General features: G+C 43.8%; 1 protein-coding gene across 3 annotated transcripts in view; it reads right to left on the reverse strand.

The window, feature by feature from the left end:
* The window catches only part of LOC138450253 (B-cell receptor CD22-like), a 695,432-nt gene that overhangs the window by 452,024 nt on the left and 219,978 nt on the right, over window positions 1-23,430 (reverse strand). For all 3 annotated transcript variants that reach the window (XM_069604828.1, XM_069604827.1, XM_069604826.1), the window contains exon 2: window positions 637-701. In XM_069604828.1, the coding sequence (XP_069460929.1) occupies window positions 637-670 (34 nt within the window). In that variant the 5' untranslated portion in view covers window positions 671-701. The remainder of the gene's footprint in view (window positions 1-636; window positions 702-23,430) is intronic.

Genomic DNA, 23,430 nt, shown 5'->3' on the forward strand with positions numbered 1-23,430 from the left:
ATACAGGCCACTGAGAAGCAGTCGAAATGCACATTGAGTGCAATACAAAAGTGGAACAACCACCAATAAAGTAAATAAATACATAATTGCTACACCTTATTAAACAATGCGAGTGTGAGAGTGGTTGGCAGCCTTAGTTGGGAAAAGTCTTCTGCATTATCACCTACCTTTATCTTCCCAGATGGGTGTAGGTTTGCATACAACTTGTTTCCCAGTAGATACGTGTGCAACAGGGGTTGAGAACCCTAATATTCTGTAGGGTCTGGAAAGACAATTTACAAGGAATAGAGTGACCAGAAAGCACTCATTTCACACTAAGGTATGGCATGTTAGGTAGGTGGGATTACTGTAGATCACTAAGCCAATGCTGACCTCTTCCTAAAACGGGGGTGGTGTAATTCATTTAACATCCCATGGAGACATCGTTTCTGAAAAGTGCAAGAAGCACTGATGTGTTCTTATGTTTATCGGCCAAGTAGTTGTTTTGTAAACCACATTTCTACAGTAGAAGAGCTATCCTCAAACACGAAAGCGATTGCGTGACTATAAAAGTCTCTTCTGAATGTTTTGGCTTTCACTTGTTAAGTTATTCTCACTTCCCCATTACACCCCAGAGAGAAATGAAACTTTGCTTACCGTTACAAAGAACTGCCAAAAACAAAGCAATCATCGTGTCCTGGCTCAGGCAAGTATCTGCATCCCTAGCAAGAAAGAAACACAAATAAGGTGAGCTCAGTATACACTGCAACATAGGCAGGACCAAAGACTATGTTCTCTCCTGCCCCACTCTCCCTCGCCTACACTTCCCAATTACCCTATCGCCACACTCACAACCCCTCTGCCCCTCTGAAATATAAACCCCAAACCTGAGTACTAACTTTCCTGCACTCCACCCCCAGCACAGTGAATGAGAGGAATTGCATCTTACATTACCATTTCTTGCAGGCACTGTCACTCCCAGCCTGCAGCTTCACACACCCTACCCTCACTAATCACCAACCTCTTAAGAGACATTCCAAATACAGAAGTCACCCTTCCCGCTCACCCATTTAGGACACAGATAACTGTGTCTGCAGCAACCTCACATTAATCGTCTTTAAATGTGGAAGACAAATGCTGGTCATGAGGGTGCAGGCTTCTGTGGGGTTTGGGAATGGGCTTTATGTCCCAAGCGGGCGACTGAAATGAACAACTGTAAGACAGCGGCTGTAGGACAGCTCAGCAGGATGGGATATAAGAGCAAACGTAGGAGTGCCAAGGTTCAAAGGGGCAACAAAAAACAAACATGCCCTTCGCCTGCCATCCTTGGACGGTTTTCAGTGCCACAAAAAGTAAGGGAACAATGGGTGATTTTACCAAAAGGTAGAGGTACATCATACCCGTTAGTTCAAATTCTGGCTATCAGGAATTTAAAACTTTACAATGGTTGATTAACTTATTTGTACCTTTAGTTTCCTCTTCTTCCTCCTCACAGAGGCTAAATCTAGCAGAGCACATGTGCATGTCTCTTGGTGCAGTGCATGATCTGTATTAGCCTAATGTAAGAAATCAGGAAATCTGTGTATGGAAGAATAGATTCAGGTGCACCTTGACAGCACAGCACTTGTGTCTCAAAAAGGATCAGGACCTCGAATGGTTCTCTTAAAAAAGGGTCCCGTTTGCCATTCATTCTTTTTAAGCTAAACTTGTTTGAACTACTTGGGTATTTTAAATTAATCGGATCAAATCCACCTGTGCTTGTAGTCTTTCCAAATACAGTTATTTCACACAGCCGAAATAGGGGCCGATTCTGAGGTGCGTGCAAATCTAAGAAAGTGTTCTTCCATGAAGAAGGAACGCTTTACTTACAAACGCCATGTTCTGATAAAGAAAGAATGTGGTGCAGGGATATGAAAACCTCAGCTCTTTCATGTGCCTGATGCATGGCTTGGCAACAGCCCCATGAATGCAGGGTAGCCACATGGAGGGGATTCTCCTTCCAACAGCACTGGTTTAGCACAACAACAAAAAGGAGATCAAATACAGCCCATTTGAGGTGCAGTTAAACTCCATTGCACACTTGTGCCCTTTATAAATATAGCATTTCTTAGACTGCAGCACCACTTTTCTAGTTTAATGGAAATCTAAGAACACTTTCTTAAATTAGAAAGTGGCTGTCTTCTAAGAAATGCTTGCCACTGGAGTACGTTTCCCACAAAAGGGGTTTTAAGCAGATTTTGCTGCTGGAAAGCACAACCTCTCCCCTCCAATACTTCCACCCAGTTCAGAATGGTTGTGCTGGAAACTAGAGGGTAGAACGTTGTATTCCCACACTCCTTTGATCATGAGCTCAGAACTGCCCCTTTGTCTTGCTGGGCCAAGCGTGTGTGGTTCTCGAGTGGTCTATGGCTGCTCTGGAGACCTACTATCATCAGAACGATCTTATTAAAATCAAAGTTTTGATTGCAACACTTTGATGCACTGATAATCCTTAATAAGTGTCAAACATATCTGCAGTTCTCTGCATCCTTGAGAGCTGTCTGCCTCTGGTTGAAATAGCTATGTATAGAGAAGCACTGCCCTATAAAGACAGGCTCTTTCTGGAGCTCACATTTGAACTTGCGTACTACCCCTGATGCATTGCTCATGCAGCCCTGAACTGGAGATGAACTGCGAGCACTAGCCACTGTGTGGTGCTCTGGCATGTGTTACTGAGCTGAATGCCTTAATTGACTTTCACATTATATATCAGAGTAAGTCCAAAGCAATTGTGTTTACAAAAATAATAAGGAAAAACACCATAACGCCTGGCTCCTCAAACAGGTGACATTAGAGTTTGTAAAAGCATTTACGTACCTAGGGCTGAGGCTTCTCCATGTAGGATATGATATGTTATTTGTAACACGCTTAATACCCAGAGGTTTCTAAGCGCAGACCCGGGGATCAAACCTGTGCTGCTCCGTGTGGTCTCGCTTCCACGGCAAGCACGTTGCCGCTGAGCTATCCTCCCGAGACAATGTATACACAGAAGGGGCACACTTGTGTTGTAACCTCAGAAGCAACGGCAGAGCTATTAATAGATGTGTTTGCAACCTTGGGTCAACAGGAGCATTCCTGCACTGATTGAAGCCTATAAGATGAAGTCCTGGACCCGTGTTGCTCTTATGGAGTGGATAATTCCATTAAGCACACGTATTTTAGCTGGAGCTATGATAAACGCGCATACCAAATAAAAAGCCCACCTGTGTGCAAGAATTACACAGTCCTGAAGCCAGGCGACTGTATCTGACGTTTCTATCTAGGGCGTCTACCTATTAAAGAGGCAGAAGGGGCATGACAGTATATCCCTTATATGCACAGAATGTGCCCAGTACACTTATGGGAATTCAAGCTTATCACGCATGTCTTACGCATATGCACAGAACATTTACAAGGAAGGAGACTGTGTTGAATCAATATTTTCAAATTATACGATTAGGACAATTCAATTCAGTTTATGCTAGTCGTAATTTATCAAACTGTTAGAAACTGGAGAGATACTTGAAATCCCTAAATGCAGACATGTGCCAAGTAGGGCAAGTGTAGCCATGTGTGTCTGTTTTCTTAATGTGTAACTGGAATGAACTTTGTATAGTTCTCAGCAACCACCTATAGAATGTGCTGTTTTAATGAAATGTGCTCCAGGCTCTTCATCACTAATAACCAACTCCAGAGCTGCTGGGACATCAGTTAAAACTACATTGCTAATACGATTGTTTTCAAAGAAGTAGGCGTCCTTTGCGCGATCTTCTGAAGAATAATACTTATGTTAGGTTTAAGCAAGAGCAAACATTCTCAAAATTAATCCGCGGGTCACAGCAAATCTCCTAGTGAGATTTAGGTAGGTTTGAAGGTTCTCACTGATTTTTCTCCCAACCCTAAACTGCCTGAATTTCACACATCTTCAGGGAGCTCAGGAGAAATTCGGACAGGTTTAGGAAGGGGGCCAAAGCTTATGGGAAAAGGAGGGGTTACGTGACGTTGAATGGGGTTCGGGATTAGCAAGAGGAAATGGAGTCCTGTGCATTTCTGAATGTTGTCCAAGTAGGACAGCACATAACACTATGAAATAAAGTATCTCAGAAGATTATTGCACCTAAAGGAAAAGCAGGAACCTTTCTAAGGAGATATTCTGGAGTGCTTTGCAGTGGAGGCTAGCCACTATGGACCGCAGTACGCTGCCCCGCCTGAGCGGTATACCACCAACTTACCTGAGTGAAAGGCAGCACAATCCCCTGTGTCCTTTATTTATATGGGGAACTGTGCTGCCTGACTCTCTGCAGGGGACCATCCCCCTCTACGTTAATTGTTTCTTTGGGTTTGTTGCAGAGAGAGGCATCATCTCCTGTCAGGAAGGGTGTCTGCCTCCCTAGAGGAGGGCAGGGCCACCCGGTCCTCCCTATGGCTGTGCGGGATCGTGTGGATGCAGGCAAGGTGAGTGTATTATTTTAAATGTAATGTGTATGCATGCATGTTGGTGTTCATTGTATGTGAATGGTGTGTGTGCGGGTCAAAGTATTTCTATGTGTTGCGTGGGTGTGATTGTCAGACCCAGACTGCTCAGGCAGGCCCCTACATTTAGGGGTGGGGGCTGCTTTGGGCATGACACTCTTTTTGCTTAACCCTGGATGAATGCAGTTCTGTGTGAGGCCAGTCCATCCATGTAATAACACGTATCTTTGCTTTACCCATGGTGCACAGTTACTGTCCATCAAGGGTAAAGCAAACATGATTTGGCTAGACTGGCCTACATTCAGGGTGGGCCTTAGGCGTGGGCGCACTATGGCGCCATAGCCTCCACCACACCAGCATGGAGGAGCCCTTAGAAATATCCGGTAGGGGCTGTGGCACCCTATGTAACATAAAAGGCTCCCTCACGCTGGTGCTCCAGTGATGCCCTATGTAGGTGGAAACTCCCACTGTGGGTGGAGGGGTTCACCTACTTTGGGCAGGCTCTTCTATTTCAAAGGGTGATACTGCCATACCATCTCAGATGAGCCTTTCACGATCTTCCTTGAGCTGACATGGTGGAGGCACCCTATTCAAATGAAATGTCCTTGGCTCTCAAGCTGGCAACGGGTGCTCCAGCACAGTAGCAGGGAGCTTTTCATTTGGATAGGGCACCACTGCCATGCCAGAGGCTGCCCAGAGTTGGCGTGATGGTGGCATCCAAGTGAAAAGCTCCCCGCTCCAGTTCTGGAGGGGAAGATTTTCAATTGAATAGCAGTCCTCTAACACATCGCCAAGAAGCAGCCTTTGAGAGGCTACCCGAGCTGGCATGGTGGCAGTGCCCTATTTAAATGAAAAACCTGCTGCTTCAGTGCTGGAGCAGAAGCGTTTCATTTTAAAAGATGGCTGCTGCCACACCAGGACGGGGCCTCCTTTGAATGGCTTCCCCGAGATGGTGTGGTGCGACACCCGCTTTCAGTGAAAAGCTCCTGTGTTGGAGAGGGGAGCTTTTCACTGAAAAAGGGTGCTGCTGCCCAAAAATAATATACTCTGGGCTCCTCCATCTCCTTGGCGTTTCCTTCTCCTTGGCGGAGGAGGAGGGGGGTGGGGCCGTTGATCATTGCCAAAACAGGAATTTTTCATAAAAGCAAATAGCATTTGGGAATTTCTTATGTTCCCAAAATGCTCTTTCCGTTTATGCAAAATGCATATTTCAAATTTGAAATTGCGCACAATGTTAAATTTGAAACATGTCTGAGATAGAGATTCAGCAAGAAATACTTTTGAGTCAGTACTTCAGTTGGACTCTGCTGTTTTCATTGTCACAATACTCACCCTAACAAAACATGTCTGTAAATTGCAAGACATATATACCAATTTGTATACATTTTGCACATGATGTGAGGATGGCTGTTTTTGCATTCAGTCTCATGCTAAGTTTTCTGAAGCAGATCTGGGAGTTTCCTGGGACAGCGTTGGTCCTCAGGACAGAAAAGCTTCCGGTGCTGATGCCGGGAACTTTTCTTTTACATAGGGTGCAGTGGTGGAACCAGCCTCAATTTATTTTTTGAAGGGTGGCTGCATAACAGTTTTGAAAGCTTGTTATTATAGAGATAGGGTATTGATATCACCTGGGCAGGCTTTTCTCCCCTGCCACTGTATGTTTGCTGCTGCTGCTGCCATGTTAATGAATGATTACATGTATATAGACTGCCCTTCCGGTAGGAAATCTGACAGGATCTTGGTAGCACCCATTCCCATCGGAGCCCAGGGCTTAGCACTCAGACATCAAGGCAGAGTGCTGCCTTCTTCCTGTAACCTCCTCAATGTGTGAAGAACGTCAAATTGTGTTTTGTCCAGGGCGCTGGCAGAGCTAAGTCCTTCCTTCCCTACAGTCTTTCCACGTAATAGCACTTGTCCTTGCTTTATACTTGATTCACAGACAGTTACTGTGCACGAGGGGTAAAGCAAAAATGGCAAGTGTTATTACCAGGGCTTTAAGTGGGCTGGGGCCAGTCGGGGCTGAGCCCCGGCAGGCTCCGAAATCTCGTTTTGAGGCAGGGCAGTGCCGGGGCTCACTATTCTCCCCTGGCAGCCCCGGCCACTACATGACAAGGATTTTTTCGAAAGCCTGAAGCTCTCACTCGTGTGCGAGAGCTTCAGACTTCAGAAAAATATGCCTTTCATCCATAATGGTGGTGCCGCACCTCTGAGGCATCCCTTCAAGCAAGAGATGGCCGTGGGCTGGCGCCACCATTGTGGAGAGAAATGTGTGGCCACTGGAAGCAGAGGCCTTGTTTTCTAAATCCCGAAGCTCCTGCGCATTTGCAGGAGTTTCAGTCTTTATGAAAAAGGCCTCATCTTCCAGCAGGCTCACTATTTCAGCCTTAATGGTGATGCAGCCCCTCCCCAGCTGGCAAGGGGCAGCGTCACCATTAAGGCTGAATAGGCGAGGCGCTGTCCCCTGCCAGGCAAGCCTATACAAAATAAATGCAGTGATCAGCACCCTCTCCCTTGCAGGGAGAGGGTGCTGATGGGAGAGAGGGTGCTGATCTCTACAAAGGGCTGCTTGGCAGGGGTGCCAGTAGCCCATTGAGCCGGGCTCATCAAGGAGGCCTGGCCAGACAGGCCAGCAGGTCACCCCCCCTCGCCCGAGACCACGCCCCCTTGATGAGCCCAAGCTCATTTAGCAGTGCCACTCAAGGCACTGGTTATTACCCATAGATCACAACTTTTCACAGTGGTCTCGGGAATCACTTATGTGCTGCTCACACTCCCATGACTCTCATTCCAAAAATGTGCATAACTTGTAGATTTCTGCCCACCTCACTATACAGTTAAATTTCATTGTGAACCCACGACATTGAAGACAATTCTGTTAGAATTAGAATTAAGAACAATTCCCTTTTATATACGTTTTGTAATAGTGTTTAATAGCTTAGATAAGTGTATTTACCCGAATAGAGGTGACAATTAAATATGATTTGTGATTAGTTTGAAAGACAAGCATGTCATCCTATTTGCATCACTCAGAAGAAGTGTGCACTGCATTGTACTGAGTTACAATTTAACAGGTAATTAGAAGTGATGGGATTGTACTGGAGTGTCCTGTGATCGTGTGTAAAACTGCTGTGAATGTGTCTTTACTAGCAGTGACTTTCTTGACAAATTGACACATCAATAATAAATATAGTAGTGATGGGACACAAACAATTATCTGGACTTACAATGAACCCAATTGTAAACACGTGCATATCAGTGAATGGTATACTTTCAGAATGTAGCATTTTTTCAACCTAGACCCACCAATAACTTGTGTGTCTGACCCCAAAGGCCGTACACTTTTTTGTGGAGATGTGACACTTCTGGGCTGTGAAATCTGCCAATTTAAAGAGATCCCTGGAGGTCAACGCTCTGACACTGTCACAAGCAGACCTCAGTAAAGCCATTGTACAGAGTTTGTCATGTCAAATAAAGTAATCACATTAGTAAGTGATGACCTTTTTTCTCAGCCTGCTCTGATTGCAGGGTTTCTGACATGTTTGTGGCCTTGAGTGGTTTTGTGGGTCAAACATGGGAGTGGCCGGTCAGTTGACAGCTCTGCTGTTACTTGGTAAGGCTTATCTTACATTGAATGTAGGCCAGTCTACCCACATGATAACGCTTGGCTTTGCTTTACCCTTGATGCACAGTTACTGTGTAGCTTAATTGTGCATCAAGTGTAAAGCCAACATGACAAGTGTTGTCACTGACCTACATCCAATGGAGGCCAGTCTAGCCTGCTGAATATAGTTTCTTTCTGTGGCATGGCATCATTGTACTGATTGGAAGTCTTTCCATGGTACAGCCATCATGAAAATATTGTATATATTAGCATATGTTGTGGGCAAAGGTGTAATGAAAATGCATTGGGAAATGGTCCTGTGCACTATTGGTAACTTGCATCTTTTGGGTTTTCATGTGCTACCATGCACATTTGATTACAAACTATGTGGCTTTTTATTCAATTTCTCACAGACAGTGCTGTAACATGCACCATTTTAACCGATTATATTAGAACATGTATCCCTGCTTTCGTCTGAGCGATCACGCTGCGCTTGGTCGCTCATGAACATTAATCACATACATTTATGCCCCACCCATTAAGAAATTCACCAGTGCCACTGGTCCTTTGGGGTACAACATTCAGCTATTATTTGTGAATTCAAATGTAATTGTTGAGAATTGAAACTTTTGTGTGTAACCTGAAGGTCTCACGTTTGAATATGGGTAAGAACTCAGCCTTTCATCCTTCAGAAATTGATCAAATAAGTAAAGTTGAAGTGGAAGTTATAAGACTACATTTAGTCCAGCAGAGTCAGCCATGTGTCAATCATGCCTGGGTCAGTTTTTATCATTCAGAGTTCGACATATTTTGAATTATTATGGCTGTGGAAGAGTCTGTCATGCATTAGGGGTGCATGAAGTTTCATTCTGCTAAATTTGCCTCCTAGTTTGCTAATGTTATTTAGCTAAAAATAGAGAGAGTCTATTCCCAGAGGTCAGGGACTGCTGAACGGCCAGTAGTTTTGTGGCAAAGTCCTTCACATATATAGCATTCATGACATAGACGTTGATGTTCCTTAAGGGAATACCATTTGATAGGTAGGATTGCCATACATTCTCCTGACACTAATGTTTTCAAGGGTGCAGGTCAGCACACCAGTTATGCTGCAGCACAGCTCCTTGGAAAAGTGCAGACCACTTGAGAGTGAATTTCTCAAAGTGGTGAAAATAAAAAAAATGCATTTTCTGCGCAATTTGCATTTGAATTATGTTTTGTGAATTTGGCACAAACCATTTATTTTTGAAAAGCTGCAAACAAAGAGTTAATGTTGGTTTCTATGTTACAGATCAACACATTTGGAAGCCATTAGTCATTTAGATACTTTGCTTTCTTTGATCATCACTGGAAGGAAAGGATCTGAACTGCTGCCCTATACCATTAACTTTATACTTTGTTTGCTTTGAACCTTATAGATTGAGCTGCATAACCTCATGGTAAATAGATATCAGCCTTGATCAACTTTGTATTTTTATTGAATTTCTATAGCGCTTAACGCCTGAGCGCTGAACAAAGCAAAAATCAGTACAAATTACATGAGCAAACAGTTAAAAGCCAACAGATTACTGAGTAAGGAGGTTTTAAGATGAGTCTTGAAAGGAGAAAGGCAAGATATAGAGCACAAAGAGAGTTCCAATTTTTTGGGGCCAAAAGAGCAAAGGAGCGGAATGGTGAGTCGGCACAAGGACCACGAGGAACATTAAGAAGAAAGATAGACTCTGAACAAAGAGAGCAAGCAAGAGAGTAAAAAGATATTAGAGAAGAAAGATGTTGGCGTGCAAGACCATAGAGACACTTAAATACAACACACAGGAAATTGAAGAGTAAACAATTTTCAAATGAGAGCCAGTGGAAAGAGAGCAAAGCAGAAAAAATAGAATCCCGGGGAGCAAGAGAATAAAGTATACGGATAGAGGATCAGTAGAGAAAGATAATGAAGAGTAAAAAAATCACACACAGATTACGGGAAGAACGAGAAATACATATGCTAACTAATTGAACTACAAGGACTCCAAGCAACCCCCTTGGGGACTTTAAATCACCAAACTTGAGGTTCGGAAACCCAGATCCCATAACAAAGGAACCATATCATCAGGGAGACTAGGTATTAACATGCAAAGAATCCAAGCGAAATTCCCCCTGTGGGACTCAGACAAAAAATCCCATGGAGATGAAGAACGAATTGACTGGCTAGTAAGCTTTATCTTCACATGCTTGCACAATCTATGCATTTATTTTTCTTGACTTTGTCAGATAGTGTATTGAACTATACTGTTCTCAGTTGTCTAATTCTTTTTTTTTATACCAAAAAACGTTTTGTGTTACACATTAAATTTGATCTATTTTGAAAACTCCAATTTGAATCAATCGCTTCATTTAGTGGAAAAGCGCAACTCTGGGATTAAACAATTTTGATATTTTATAGCCCAGGTCAGCCTCTGAGGAGACCCTAAGTTGCAGCATTTACCTTGGCAAGAATCAATCTGTTTTTTTCTGTTTAAAAATATAGCAACTAAAGTGGGCGCCATCACTGTCCAAAAGGCTGAACAATTTGTATAGAACGAGAAGTACAAAGAGATGAAAGAGGAAAGGAAAGCGAAGAGAGAGTCAGAGGAGAGGGGATAGTCGAAGCAGGAAAAAACAGAACCTCTGTCTTAGAGGGATTAAGATCTAAATAGTAAGATGACATCCAAGACAGGATTGCAATAAGACAGGCAGAGAGAGAAGAATGAATAGAATCAGTAAAAGTTGGAAAAGATAGGATAATGTGTTATCATCCACATATAGATGGTAGGAAAAGCCAAAAGACAAGATGATAGAACCACGAGAGGAGGTATACAGAGAAAAGAGAAGAGGACGAAGAACCAAGCCTTGGAGAACACCATGTAATAGAGGAAGAGCAGAGGAAGAGTGACCAGGCCAAAAAACTGAAAAAGTATGTCCAGTGAGATAGAAATGAAGCCAATTTAACACTGAACCACCGAAAGCCCAGGTTATAGAGAGAAGAAAGAAGAATAGTGTGATCGATCGTATCAAAATTGGCTGAAAGATCAAGAAGGGTAAGAAGAGAAGAAAGTTTCGAGTGACAAGCAGATAAAAGATAATTGATGACAAACAGAAGGGCAGTTTCTGTAGAGTGATAGGGCCTAAATCCAGACTGAAAAGAAGGTAGCAAAGAATGTGCAATAATAAAGGAGGAGGCTTGAAGATAAACAATACGCTCTAGAAACTTAGAAAGAAAAGGAAGTAGAGATGCAAGACGAAAATTAGAGGGCAAAGAAGAATTAATGGCATTTTTTTAGGATTGGAGGTATAGAAGCATGCTTGAAACAAGATGGAACAATGGCAGTTGATAGAGAGAAATTAAAGAGAGCAGTGAAATAAGGTAAAAGTAAGGAGTAAACTGGAAAGATTAAGGATGAAGGAAGGGAATCATCAGAATAAGAGGTAGAAGGAGCCATATTCAGGGCTTCAGAAATATTAGCATCTGGCGAGGTAGGAATATTGATAATATAGGAAGAGAAGAGTCAAGCTTAGTCCGAAGTAAAGGAGAAACAGTTAATGATACAGGAATAGAAGAACAGAGTAAAGAAATGCTTGGTGTAAAGTAATTAGCAAAATCAGATCCAGAAGGGGGAGGAAGATGAGGGTTTAGGAGAAGAAGGATAAAGAATATAATTCAGATTTTGAAAAAGACGATGAGGATGCGAAGCTAGTGAAGCAAAAAGAGACTGAAACTGCTGCTGCTTAGAGGATAGAAAAAGAGTGTCAGGAATAGGGTCTGGGGCAAGCCTAGACGACAATATTGTAGGAAATAGGGAAAAGACTACGATTCCCAGCATGCTTAGAGGCGCAATGTAGTCCTGGATTCGCGCTAAGGGACAGCTGGAGTTCATTACTGGTGTATTTAGCCGTTAACCGCCCTGGCACAGGTGCTGATAATTAATGTTGTGCAGCACGGGCGGCCACAACGGCGTGTGTGAGGAACGCAGGAGGAAGAGCGAATGATTTATGTCCAGGAAGGCGAACGAAGGCTTTCGGCAGTAAGGAGAGCGTCTGGTCCGAGCATGGTTAACTCTGCTGGTTAACTTGGAATGCAACGCAAGCTTACCTTCACTTCGATACGCGGCAGCCGCTCCAGGGGGCGACGGCATCATATCAGATCGTCCGGGTGTACTTGTGAGTCACCCGGACTCGAAGATAAGTATCCTGATAAGTGTTTGTTTATATTGGCAAGAATTTTGTTTACCTGATACGTTAAAAGACTCAATTAAGTTTGACAAGTCCACAGGTTGTTTGGAACATTCTCTCCTGGATAAGTATGAAGCAATACTTACCGCAGGAACATTTCTCCTGAGAGATTAAGGGCAAAACTGTTCATTTCAATTTGAAGGGAAAACTTGAGTTATGTTACTGCTTCTGTTTGCTCATGTTCAATGTCAGTCCTTGGGGCCATGTGTATGTTGACTTCATGTAAGGGAGTTTCCCTTGTATGTGCCATGTAGTTCGTATCGCTCCTGTCCGCTATGTGTTAGATACATGTTATAATTACACGGTCATAAGTATGGTCATGGTATAGGGTAATTAAGAACCCTAAGCGCTTAGGAGGTTAGTAAGACAGGTAGTATCAAGTAAGAAGTACTAGACCATATTTTGTGGTTCAGGATTAAGTATTGTATTGCAAATGCATGTTGTCTGGTCCCTACCTTTCCTTTGTCATTCCACCCCCTTTCCCTAACTCCGTCTTCCCCCCATTGGCTGCCACGTGGTTATCTGTGTATTTCCATTCAGAGGCCCGTGCCAACGACGGCGGGAGGGTCGATCTATTCGGCTTCTGTGGTTCGGGAGAGGGGTTTGAAACCCTATCTCCTTAGTAAACTTGAAAAAGAGTGTCATAGGTGCAACGAAGTTCAGATAAAGAAGATAAGTTGGTTGCTAAGCCGGACTTATGCCAATGCCATTCGGCTTGACAGAGAGAGCGGAGAGCAGCCCGAAGGGAAAGTAACATTCAAGGCTGGGAGGGTCTATGGGATGGAGTAAATGCAACTGAAGCATATAGAAGATCGAGTGAACCATATAACGTATCACACAGAATAGAACAAGCAGAGTTGACAGAGTGGGAAATGTGCAGTATTAGGGAGAGTTGTGATGACAGCAAAAGAAAAGGAGGTAGGATCAAAAGATCTAAGGTCACGAGGGCAGAAAGTAGTTGAGCATTGGGGCTCAGGAAGTGAAGGTGGCAGAGTAAAGGAGAAAGAAAGAACAACATTATCAGAAGAGTAAAGTGGGAGAGTAGTGACTGAAGTAGAAGCAGAAATAGTAGAGAAACCCCTGATATATGAAAAGGGGGAGTTGGGATTTGCAGAAGAGAATAAGAATGAAGAATGGACAGAGGCAGAACAGGAGCATTGGTAGAAGAGAGATGAAGATTAAAATCCCCCAAGAGAAATAAGGGAGTATAAAAAGACAGAAAAGTTGAAAGGTATCACGATCATCACAAAAAGACAAGACAGGGCCAGAAGGGCAATACATAACAACAATATAAAGAGAAGGGCAGGAAGAGGAGCAATAGTGATATTCAAATGATGGAAAACAATGAAGATCATACTGAGAACGAGGTGAAACATGGGGAACAGAAGATAGAATACCAACTGCACTGCCATAACCAAAGGTTCGGGGAGTGGGGGAAAAATGAGTGAGGAGAAGAAAGCGAAGCAGGTATGGCTGTATTAAACAGGGTCAGACAAGTTTCCATCAGACAAAGAAAATGAAAATAAAAACGTGATAAAAGGTCCCGAAAAGATTGAGCTTTATTTTTAAGGGAAGGAGAGTTCCATAGAGTGACATTAAAGTATCAGAGAGATCAGTCAGAGGGCGATAAATAAGATTAGAGAGATTATGAGGAGAATAATTGTTAGTGTGGGTATACAAATGAGAAGGTGGTATAGAGGAATAAAGAAGAAAAGGAAAACAAGAAAAAAACTGTAGAAGCAGAGATATGACTATGCCAGTAGTTGTACAACAAACAAGCATCCCCAACAGCGGCCAGGGAAGGGCACAAGCAGAGACAAAAGTCCTGATGATTAAGTCGTGCAAACTGGTAGTAGGAACAAAGAAGAAAGAAACAGGGAACCAGAGGGGTCAGAAATGGCATAGCGAAAATAAAGCTGCTTCAGCTGCGCACAGCCACTGACAGCACAGACTGTGCCAGGGCTTCAGCTGGGGTTCTGCCTGTGCTTGATGTTTTAGCTTCTGGGGGTTGCTGGGCAGGTCCAGGGGTGTATAGCACTCCATCACAATGAAACATAGCTGTATCCCTCTGGAAGCACATCCACCCACCAACATGAATCTGCAATAATCACTTCTTGACTTCATAAAACCCATAACCACTGAGAATAGAATACATGTGGTCCAGCTGTGCACATAATCAGTCCCCTTAATTTTCCTACTCTCCTGACAGTCTATCACAGCACTCAGCCACTATCCAGATCACCATGGGTCGCTATCAGGTACCTATCCACCCCTACCTACTTTCGTGCCCACTAAAACTGCACAAACACATTCTAGAATCCTCCTCTACATCTCACATCTCGGAACTTGGTCCTCAAAGGGTGTTCACCTCTAAGCATTTTGAGGCCATACTAATGGCAGTAGGCGCTATGCAAATGCCATTTAACATAACATATGTTGGAAGGAACACTTCTGATCTGTTCAATACAACATTTACATCAACATTTCATAAGCATGAAACTGGCATTAACTTAACCCAAATCTGTTACCTGAATCTCTTAAAGTTTTGGCTGAACCTAAATCTCTTGGATACAGGGATATGTATGTGATTCATGGTTCGGACACATTTATTCACCCAGGTGTACTTAGATTAACCCATAATTTCCTTTGTCTAGTTTACGGGTGTGTAACCTTCTGAGAAGTACTGATGAGATCAAGGGATGTCCCACTCCTCCTTACTTCATAGAGCATTTATCTTGGTGACTCACCTCGGAAGCCTCTGTGCAACATCTCAATATGGCCATCAGATGTTCAGTGTAGTTTAGGCAACAGACTGGTTGTGGAAAAACTCCAGCAGAAAAAAAGCTGGAGCATTCAATAAAACTGAACTTCATAGGTCATTTCAGAGAGGACCCAGGGATCTACAAATGCAAGGATATTAATGGAGGTAAACAACAGAAGGGGTTCGAGAGCGCGGATGTTCCTGCCAGCAGCTCCCTAAATACTGCAAGCAAAAAACCTAACAAGATAGAAGTTTGCATCTACCATCCTTGTTTGAGAATCCCCCACGCATTCAACCTACAAAGTGGCAAACATTATAAAGTGTAGCAGATATCATGGAACATTCAATTTCATGATATGTGGGCCGGGGAGGGCAGAGGCATGACAGGAGCTGGCGGAGGGGCAGAGGGCACACAAAAACAAGATGGTAATGCCCTGGAAAGGTGCTCCAATGGCTGCTGGAATGTGGGCGGGACACTGGAAGTTCTCATCCTCATTCCCAGCCACATGATTGGCTGAACGCTCTTCCCCAGGTATGAAATGAAAATCAAGCATCTTGGTTTACATGCATGTATACTGTAATATGTCATCTTTCTATAATACGTTAACCCCTTTAGCAGTGGTATAAAGCAATTTCACATCTAATGTTACAAGCAACATGTCCTCCCCCAAAAGCATTCTGTTCAATCTCTTCAAACTTCTCCTGCATCATGAAAATAAGATAGCAATGTACTCATCTAGGGCAGAAGGAGTGAGTCATTATAACTTGACAGGGACTCACTTAATGAGCCAATTGAACTCACAATGGGGCACCCAGGAGAGGAATTAATATATCTGTGGCAATAAATATATAATGTTGAGCCAGTTGGAAGTTTAGCAAAAATGAGGGCCAACACTTCTTTAGAAATCAAACCCACGGAAAGCCAGTGTTCCAATGTATTAATCAATTCTCTGTTGAAATTGTATGTTGGATCTATAATGAGAAGGATGTAACATGAACAGTTTCAAATTTGCCCATGGACCCCTTTAACAATGTTTCTCTTTATGTCGGGTCTTATATACTGTATCTTGAGTAAAATTCTTCAAAGCTGACAAAGCTAACAAATGGCCAGCAGTAAGATTGTTCCACCAAGTATGATGTCATTTTATATTGTCAAATTTCCCCTAACTGAATTTCAAATTCTCAAATTAATGTATCCTCTATACTTGTTGGAACAAAAATGGATTTGGCTTAAAAGCAATAGGTTTTCATTGCATGATAGTCCAAAGAATCAAGCATGTGCTATCAAAACAATGAGCACCTGTTCAAGACATTAAACACCCTCAGCCTTACGGATGCTAATGAAACATAACTTTTTATCTGGAATAACCATTTTGCATTGTTCATCATGTTATGAAGTGTAACTTTCTACAGAATGTGAGCATTTCAACTGGAAATATATGGCATTGCAACTGTTGATCAGGACATGGGACAAACCAGCCGTACTGTAATGCTGATAGCTCACCCTGTGTTAGACAATTTAATCACTGACATTGCACAACAACTTGGAAGAGAGCTTAAAGCTCATTAGAACCCTGAAAGGGGGAACGAGCCAATCAGGAGGCTCAGAATGTGGGCTGCACTGTATAGGTCAAGCCCAAGTTCTGAGCTGCTTTGGCAAGCCAGCGCCCCACTACGTTCCACACTCATTCTACCTCCTCACAATAGCACCTGTGTACTAACCTACGCAGGTGCTACTGGTGTCTTCAACCAAAAAAAAAGAATCGCACCTTTCCTTCGCGTGCCACCAATGGCAGTGCTGCTGTCCCCTCAGTCCAATTTCCATGCTGAGGCTTTCGCAGCACTTTGTGGCCCGGTCGGGGCTGCACAGAAAAGGTATGTTTCTTGTTTTTTATATTAGAACACATGTAGGGAACTACATGGGTGCTAATGGTGATATGCCCCCCGGTGGCGGGCCAACCCTTTCAGTAACAGCGCCACCACCCTCATTAAGGGGCCCCCGCTATGCTCAGGACCTTAACTTAGGTGACGGGCTGTTACCTACAAGGTCAGCCTGCCACCTCAGGGCATATCGCCTCTTCTCTGCCTGTTTCTGAAGATTCTGAACAATGCCAGATCTCTTCTTGCCTCTGCCTATTCCTCAACCCTGCACTTACTCTTTGGTTCATTCAACGTGAAGAAACCTGCATTTTTATCCTCACCAGCTAAACTAACAATGGAGGATTGTGGTGTGATAGCATTTAGAAAATACACAGTCTTGCCTGCCTCTTCTTGTTGACAGAGGTGATCAAACTTTTGTAAAAGTATAAATGTGCCCTGATGCATAGTAAATAGGACCTATGTATTTTCACCAATAAAAATAAACATTGTTGGGTAAACGAAATTTGCTTTCACCCGCTAAACACCATTCTCAACATAGTTTAGGACTTTTGCAATTATATAAACAAACGCAAATCCTAGAATATATGGAGAAAGCATTGGATAGAGGGTGAAAATAAATATTGTTTTCTCAATGATGTTTGTTTTCAGCTCACAAAACACTGCATACCAGTAAATCTTATTACAATGAACTTTACATCTTTTTCCCTTTGATAATTTATCTTGATTTATCGTCATTTTTTTCTTCTTCCTTCTCCATTTGAAGTTTACTTTCCGCTAATTCAGCCTTCAAATCTACATGACACAATTTGTAATGTTATACATTGTGATGAATCTGCTATGGCGTGGCGCATCTCCCAGATTTTCAGACATTTTAGTTGTTCTTGTATATGGATTCTTCATTTGAGTCGGAAGCGGCTGTAACGAGTGAGACAGTGCGGCTTGACTCGGTGGACTCGGTGGTCAGTAGGTCCTTTCCTCTGATCTGGAGGCTGTGGGCGGCGGGCCGCGGTCTGTGTGACTGGCTGCGGGCTGCGGCTGGCTGCGCTGTGGCCGCGGTGGGCCGTTGGCGGCTGTGGGTGGCGCAGGTGCAGGTGCAGGAAGCACTGGAAGCACGGGCTACGCAGTTGAGCGCAGGGCATTCGGCCCGAGGCCCGAGGTTCCGAGGCCCCTGAGTGCCGGGAGTGAAGTGCGGGACACGGGCACAGAGACTGCATCCTGAAGCGTCCGGAGCGCGTACGGCGGTCTGCAGACCCACACAAGTAGGTTATTAGAGAACGGGGTGCCAGGACTGGAGTAGGAGTCGGCACAGTTAGCTGGTACAGCTAGATCCCAGATCCCATTACCCCTGAGTGCCTGAGTGACGGCTTACATTGCCGAGTAATATCGTAGGGGCAGGGGCTCTGATTGGGGGGGTCGGGGGCAGGGGCTGAGGGCTGAAGGCGGCTGAAGGCGGCTTACAAGGTGCAATATGCAGGCACGAGACACAGTCGTCCCCATAGGTAAGCTCTAAGCTCTAAGCCGGGGCAGTCCTAGTGCATTTCCCCAGCCCCAGTGTAGTGTTGACCTAGCGGGGGTAGCGGACAGTCTAGTACTCCTCACATCGGAAGGAGGACTTGAAACTGGTAATTCAGCATCCACCCCAGTACGGAATCAACACACTGAGGATATCCAGCAAGGGAGAAAAGCGCCCCTGACAATGTATAACCTACGTAAAGGCAAGACTAGGCCATTGAGTGACGGCAAGGAAAATAAGAAGAAAGGCAATAAATGCAAAAAGAATTTAAAAACAACGCCGGTGGCACAAGGAGCCATCACAGATTTTTTTGGAGTGAATCCACCACTTGAGATCAACTCAACCATAAACGAGGAAATAGCCGAATCAAGGAATAAGGAGAGTATCTCGTTAAATTCTACAAACTATGAGGATATTGACAATAATTCATTATTGGACCTCTGTTTGAGTATCCAGAGAGGGATGGCAACGCAGAACTTGGCAAAGGCTAATAACAATTCCATCCACCATACAGAAAGTATTAATACTTCACTGGAAGAAGCCAATCTTGTGCCCAGCTGTGGACGTCTCTCTGCATCTCCTAACCTTGCAATGGCCTCAATGGAGGATGATCCGGAAAAGGAGGATAATGAAGAATTAAGTCCGCACTCCAACAATATGGCAATAAGTGAGCTCCAATTGTCTGTGGCCTCACTACAATTTGCTCTTAAAATACTTTTGCAAATGGTAGGGAGCATACTGACAAACACTAATATCATCACGAGGACATTAGAGCGAACGGATGTCCCGCGGGATGAGACAGAAGCAAATCTATCGGATGCCCTTCAAACTATGGAGGAGATGAAAGAAGCTGAAGAGATAATGGAAGCAGCCACCGAAGATGTGGCCTCGAATCTGGTCCCAGAGGACAACCCCCCAGTAGAAGATCTGTCAGTAATAACTGTAGAGGACTTAGAAGTTGTGCATAGTCCCGGGAAATATCTCACGCGGAAACAACGTAGATTGGCTAAAAGGGCCCTGAAAAACAAGAAAGCAGCAATAGAATTTATACCTCCCAGTGGGAGACCTAAAGCAGCTATGGAACCAACTTCCAAAAAAATCAGAAAAAGAAAGGCGCGAGCAGTAGCACGAGCCGCAAAAACAAAGGGACCACTGACTGATTGGTTAGTGCCAGGAGAAAAGTATGAAATGGCTGAAACAGAGGATATCACACAGGAAGATATTGACCAAGGTGAAAGTGTTATAGCTGACACAGATGACCAAATCAGCCTAGTTGGCATAGCAGAAACATCTGAGCCTACAGGGACCGTGCAAACCTGCTCGGAAGGGGAATGTAATTCCAGTCGCATTTGTTACATTAAGAATTTGTACCCCAGTGGCAAAAATCCCTGGCTGGCGCGTTCGGAATTCTTAACCCGACTGCATTACATCCCACAACTGAGAGTTATGAAATCTGATGATTTCTCGTATATCGAACCCTTACAGGTTCCTAATCCTCATGTCTCTGCTATACACTGCACTTTTTTAGCTTCAGCACAGTTGATCAGAAAATTCAAAAAAGAATTGAGAACTGTAGATATTGCCATCGATGTAGATCCTCAGGAGAGAGACCTCACTGAAACTGAGGTAGCCATGATGGAGAAGTCACAACCTCCATTGGCCAGTCTAGTGGTGCCGGAAAATATGAACAATACAGTGGCTCCAAAAAATACGGCGATATCAGAAATACAGCAAGCTCTCAAAACATTGCTGGAAGCTCTCCCACGAATATCACAGAATCTCTGAAGCTTTTCTTTTGTTTCATGGAATTGTCGGGGATTTGCCCACCTTCTAAGACCAGATGGGTCTATGGACTTATTGCTGCAAAATAGCTGTATATGTCTTCAGGAAACTTGGGCAATGAACCTCTTATTGCTGGACGGTTTTGTAGTGTATCAGACATTCGCCAAAAGAGGGGACAAAGGTCGTCCTTACGGGGGACTTTTTATAGGGGTGGTCAATACGGTCAACTCACGGCAGATCCAGGTCAACGCCACTGATTATCTCTTGGCGGTCGAGGTTGACTACCCCAACGATAATGGACACAGTAGATTTTTACTGATGAACCTTTATAATCCCCCGGGAGCATCTATAAGGGAAGCTCTACAAGAAGCTATTCATGAGGTATTGACCTTTTGGACTCAAAGACCTGGGAATCGGTCGGTAGTGGTGATGGGTGACTTTAACTGTCATATGAAGGACGATCAGCTGGTCACCCCTCACGCTGCATTGAATGAAAGATGCTGGATGACACATGATAAAAGAGAGAATGAAGGGATGGGGTGGCTACAATTGTGTGAGTCATGGGATTTAGCCATGATCAACGGTCGAACAATGGGTGATAGGCCGGGGAAACACACCTGGTCTAATGGAACATCAATCAGTACGTTAGACTACATATTTATGTGTCCAGAAATGTTGTCCACAGTGACTGACATGAGGGTTATAGCCAATAAATGGAGTGACCATGCGGCTCTGATGTGCTCTCTCCAACTCCCACTCCCTACTGCTTTCAAGTGTAATACGGGCATTATTCAAACTAACTATACAGGCTCTAGAATTATTTGGTCAGAGAGAAATATTAATAAGGCTACAGAAGCGCTTTTACATCCGGCCCTGGGACCTCTCCCCTATTTTGAGCAGTTAAATGTTAATGAAATAGAGGAATGGATACTGGGATTTTCAGGATTACATGCTACCTCTAGGAAAAATCATATGACAAAGCCTGGAGGTGTGATTATGCCTTATAGCAAGGAAATTCGTGATGCGAAAAGAAGGTTTAGAGCAGAGATGCGGGGGCTCAGGGGACAAAATATAGCGCACACTATCTATTATGAGAAAGCCAGGAAAGCCAAAAATAATTATAGTGCTAGTATTAGAAAGATCAGAAATACAGAGAGGAACGTTAGAAACCAGAGGCTGGTGAAAACCATCTGCTCTGGAAATTCGCGTAACATATGGCAGTTACTGAAGGAGAACAAAGAGAGGGTCAAGGACCAGCTGGACAATCCCATTGGAGAGGAAACTTGGGTAAGATTTCTCTTGGATCGTAATTCAGGAGAAGCAGATGAGCCAATAACTACAACCATGATGAATTATTATCCTCAGCCCTTTGAGCCCTCGGAGGAGGCCATTCTTAACAAAATAACAACCTTGAAAGCTTCCAGAGCGCCGGGCCCGAATGGCCTAGCGAATGTTGTCATTAAGAACCATCCTACATTTTGGGCATCCCTCCTCTCCATACTCTTTAAAAAGGTCCTAGCGCAGGGGAAGATCCCTTGTACATGGCAAACAGCAATATTGGTGCCGGTGTATAAAAAAGGGTGCCGTACGGACCCAAATAATTATAGACTTCTTTCCATGTTGGATATCACGGGAAAACTTTTTGCAGCACTTTTACTTACAGAATTGCAAAACTGGGCTGAACAGGCTAATATTCTTAGTAGGTTTCAATGTGGTTTTCGTCGGGGTTTCTCTACCACGCACAATTTGTGGGTGTTAGATATATTACGAGCTCGGGCGTTCAATAAGGGCCAGCCCCCGCTTTACGCCCTCTATATTGACTTTAAGGCAGCATTCGACTCTATTCCAAGAGCTAGGCTATGGAAGAAACTTGAAGCGATGGGATGCCCGCGTAGTCTCCTGTACTATCTAAGACAGTTGCACTATAATACCACGGTGTGCCTCAGACTAAATCAAGAGGGCTCCCTGACTAGACAAGTGAGACAGGATAGAGGGGTAAAACAGGGATGCGTCACAGCACCTCTCGTGTATAATCTATATGTCCATGATATTCCAATAGTGCTGGACGAGGTGAATAACTGCCCCCCTAAAATAGGGGATGTACCGTGCGTAGTGTTGGCATATGCTGACGATTTAGTCATCTTTGACAATACTATTGCTGGTATTAGGCGCTCCGCGGAAGCACTATGGGAGTACGCTAAGATCAATGGGTTAGTGATTAACCTGGACAAGACTAAAGTGATAAGATTCACGAAGAAAAAAGTCTCCCGTGTTGAGCTTTGGGTGCAGAATAATACTATACTATATGCCCCCTCCTATTGTTACCTTGGAGTTGAAATGGAACCACGGGGTGATTATTCCCTGTGTAGACAAGGCAGGAGAATAAGGGCGCAGCAAGTAACAGCATTCATTGCATCATTTACCCGTAGGCAGGCGGGCTTCACACTATGGGGGACGAGACACCTGTATATACAGGTGTTCGCGCCCATGATCACGTATGGGCTGGAAGCCCTAACCTCATTTGATCTAGCCTGGCTACAAGTGGTGGAGGGAAAATTTTGGCGTCGCATTCTGGGGTTACCTCCGAGTGTCCCTATGGCCTTGATAAGGCTTGAGTTGGGTCTACCTTCACTTAAAGCAATGGTGCTTAAAAAAAGGGTGAGCTTCTATCTTAAGATGAAGAGCAGTTCTCCCAATCCTCTATTGGCTACCATATATTTAGAAGTAAGTAAAAAAGATACTTCTTCCCCTCTTCAGAAAAGTATGAACCAGTTACTGAGAGATATTGGTTGGACAAATAGAGGGCCGACTGTTTCCCAGGAGGCTTTAGTAGCCCTGGGGAAAAAGGTAGAATTATGGGACTGGCAGGAGAACTTCTCACATCTAGGATGTTTAAAGTCATGTGCTTTTGTAAAACATCGACTGTATAGTTATATGAAACCTCAGACATATCTGCATTTATGCCCTTCTGTAAAGCTTAGACGGTTTATCATTCTCTTCCGTTTGGAGCAATTACCTACTTTCTATAATCTGGGATCGAGGGAAAAAATTGCAACTGCTGACCGAATATGTCGCATATGTGCTCTAACGGAATGCCTGGAGACGGCTAAGCATCTACTAACCGAATGCCCTAAAATGAGACCCTCAATTGTTAAACACCTTGGAGAATTT

Source organism: Ambystoma mexicanum, chromosome 1p (assembly GCF_040938575.1).
Source record: "Ambystoma mexicanum isolate Mex_15411 chromosome 1p, UKY_AmexF1_1, whole genome shotgun sequence".
NCBI lineage: Eukaryota > Metazoa > Chordata > Amphibia > Caudata > Ambystomatidae > Ambystoma > Ambystoma mexicanum.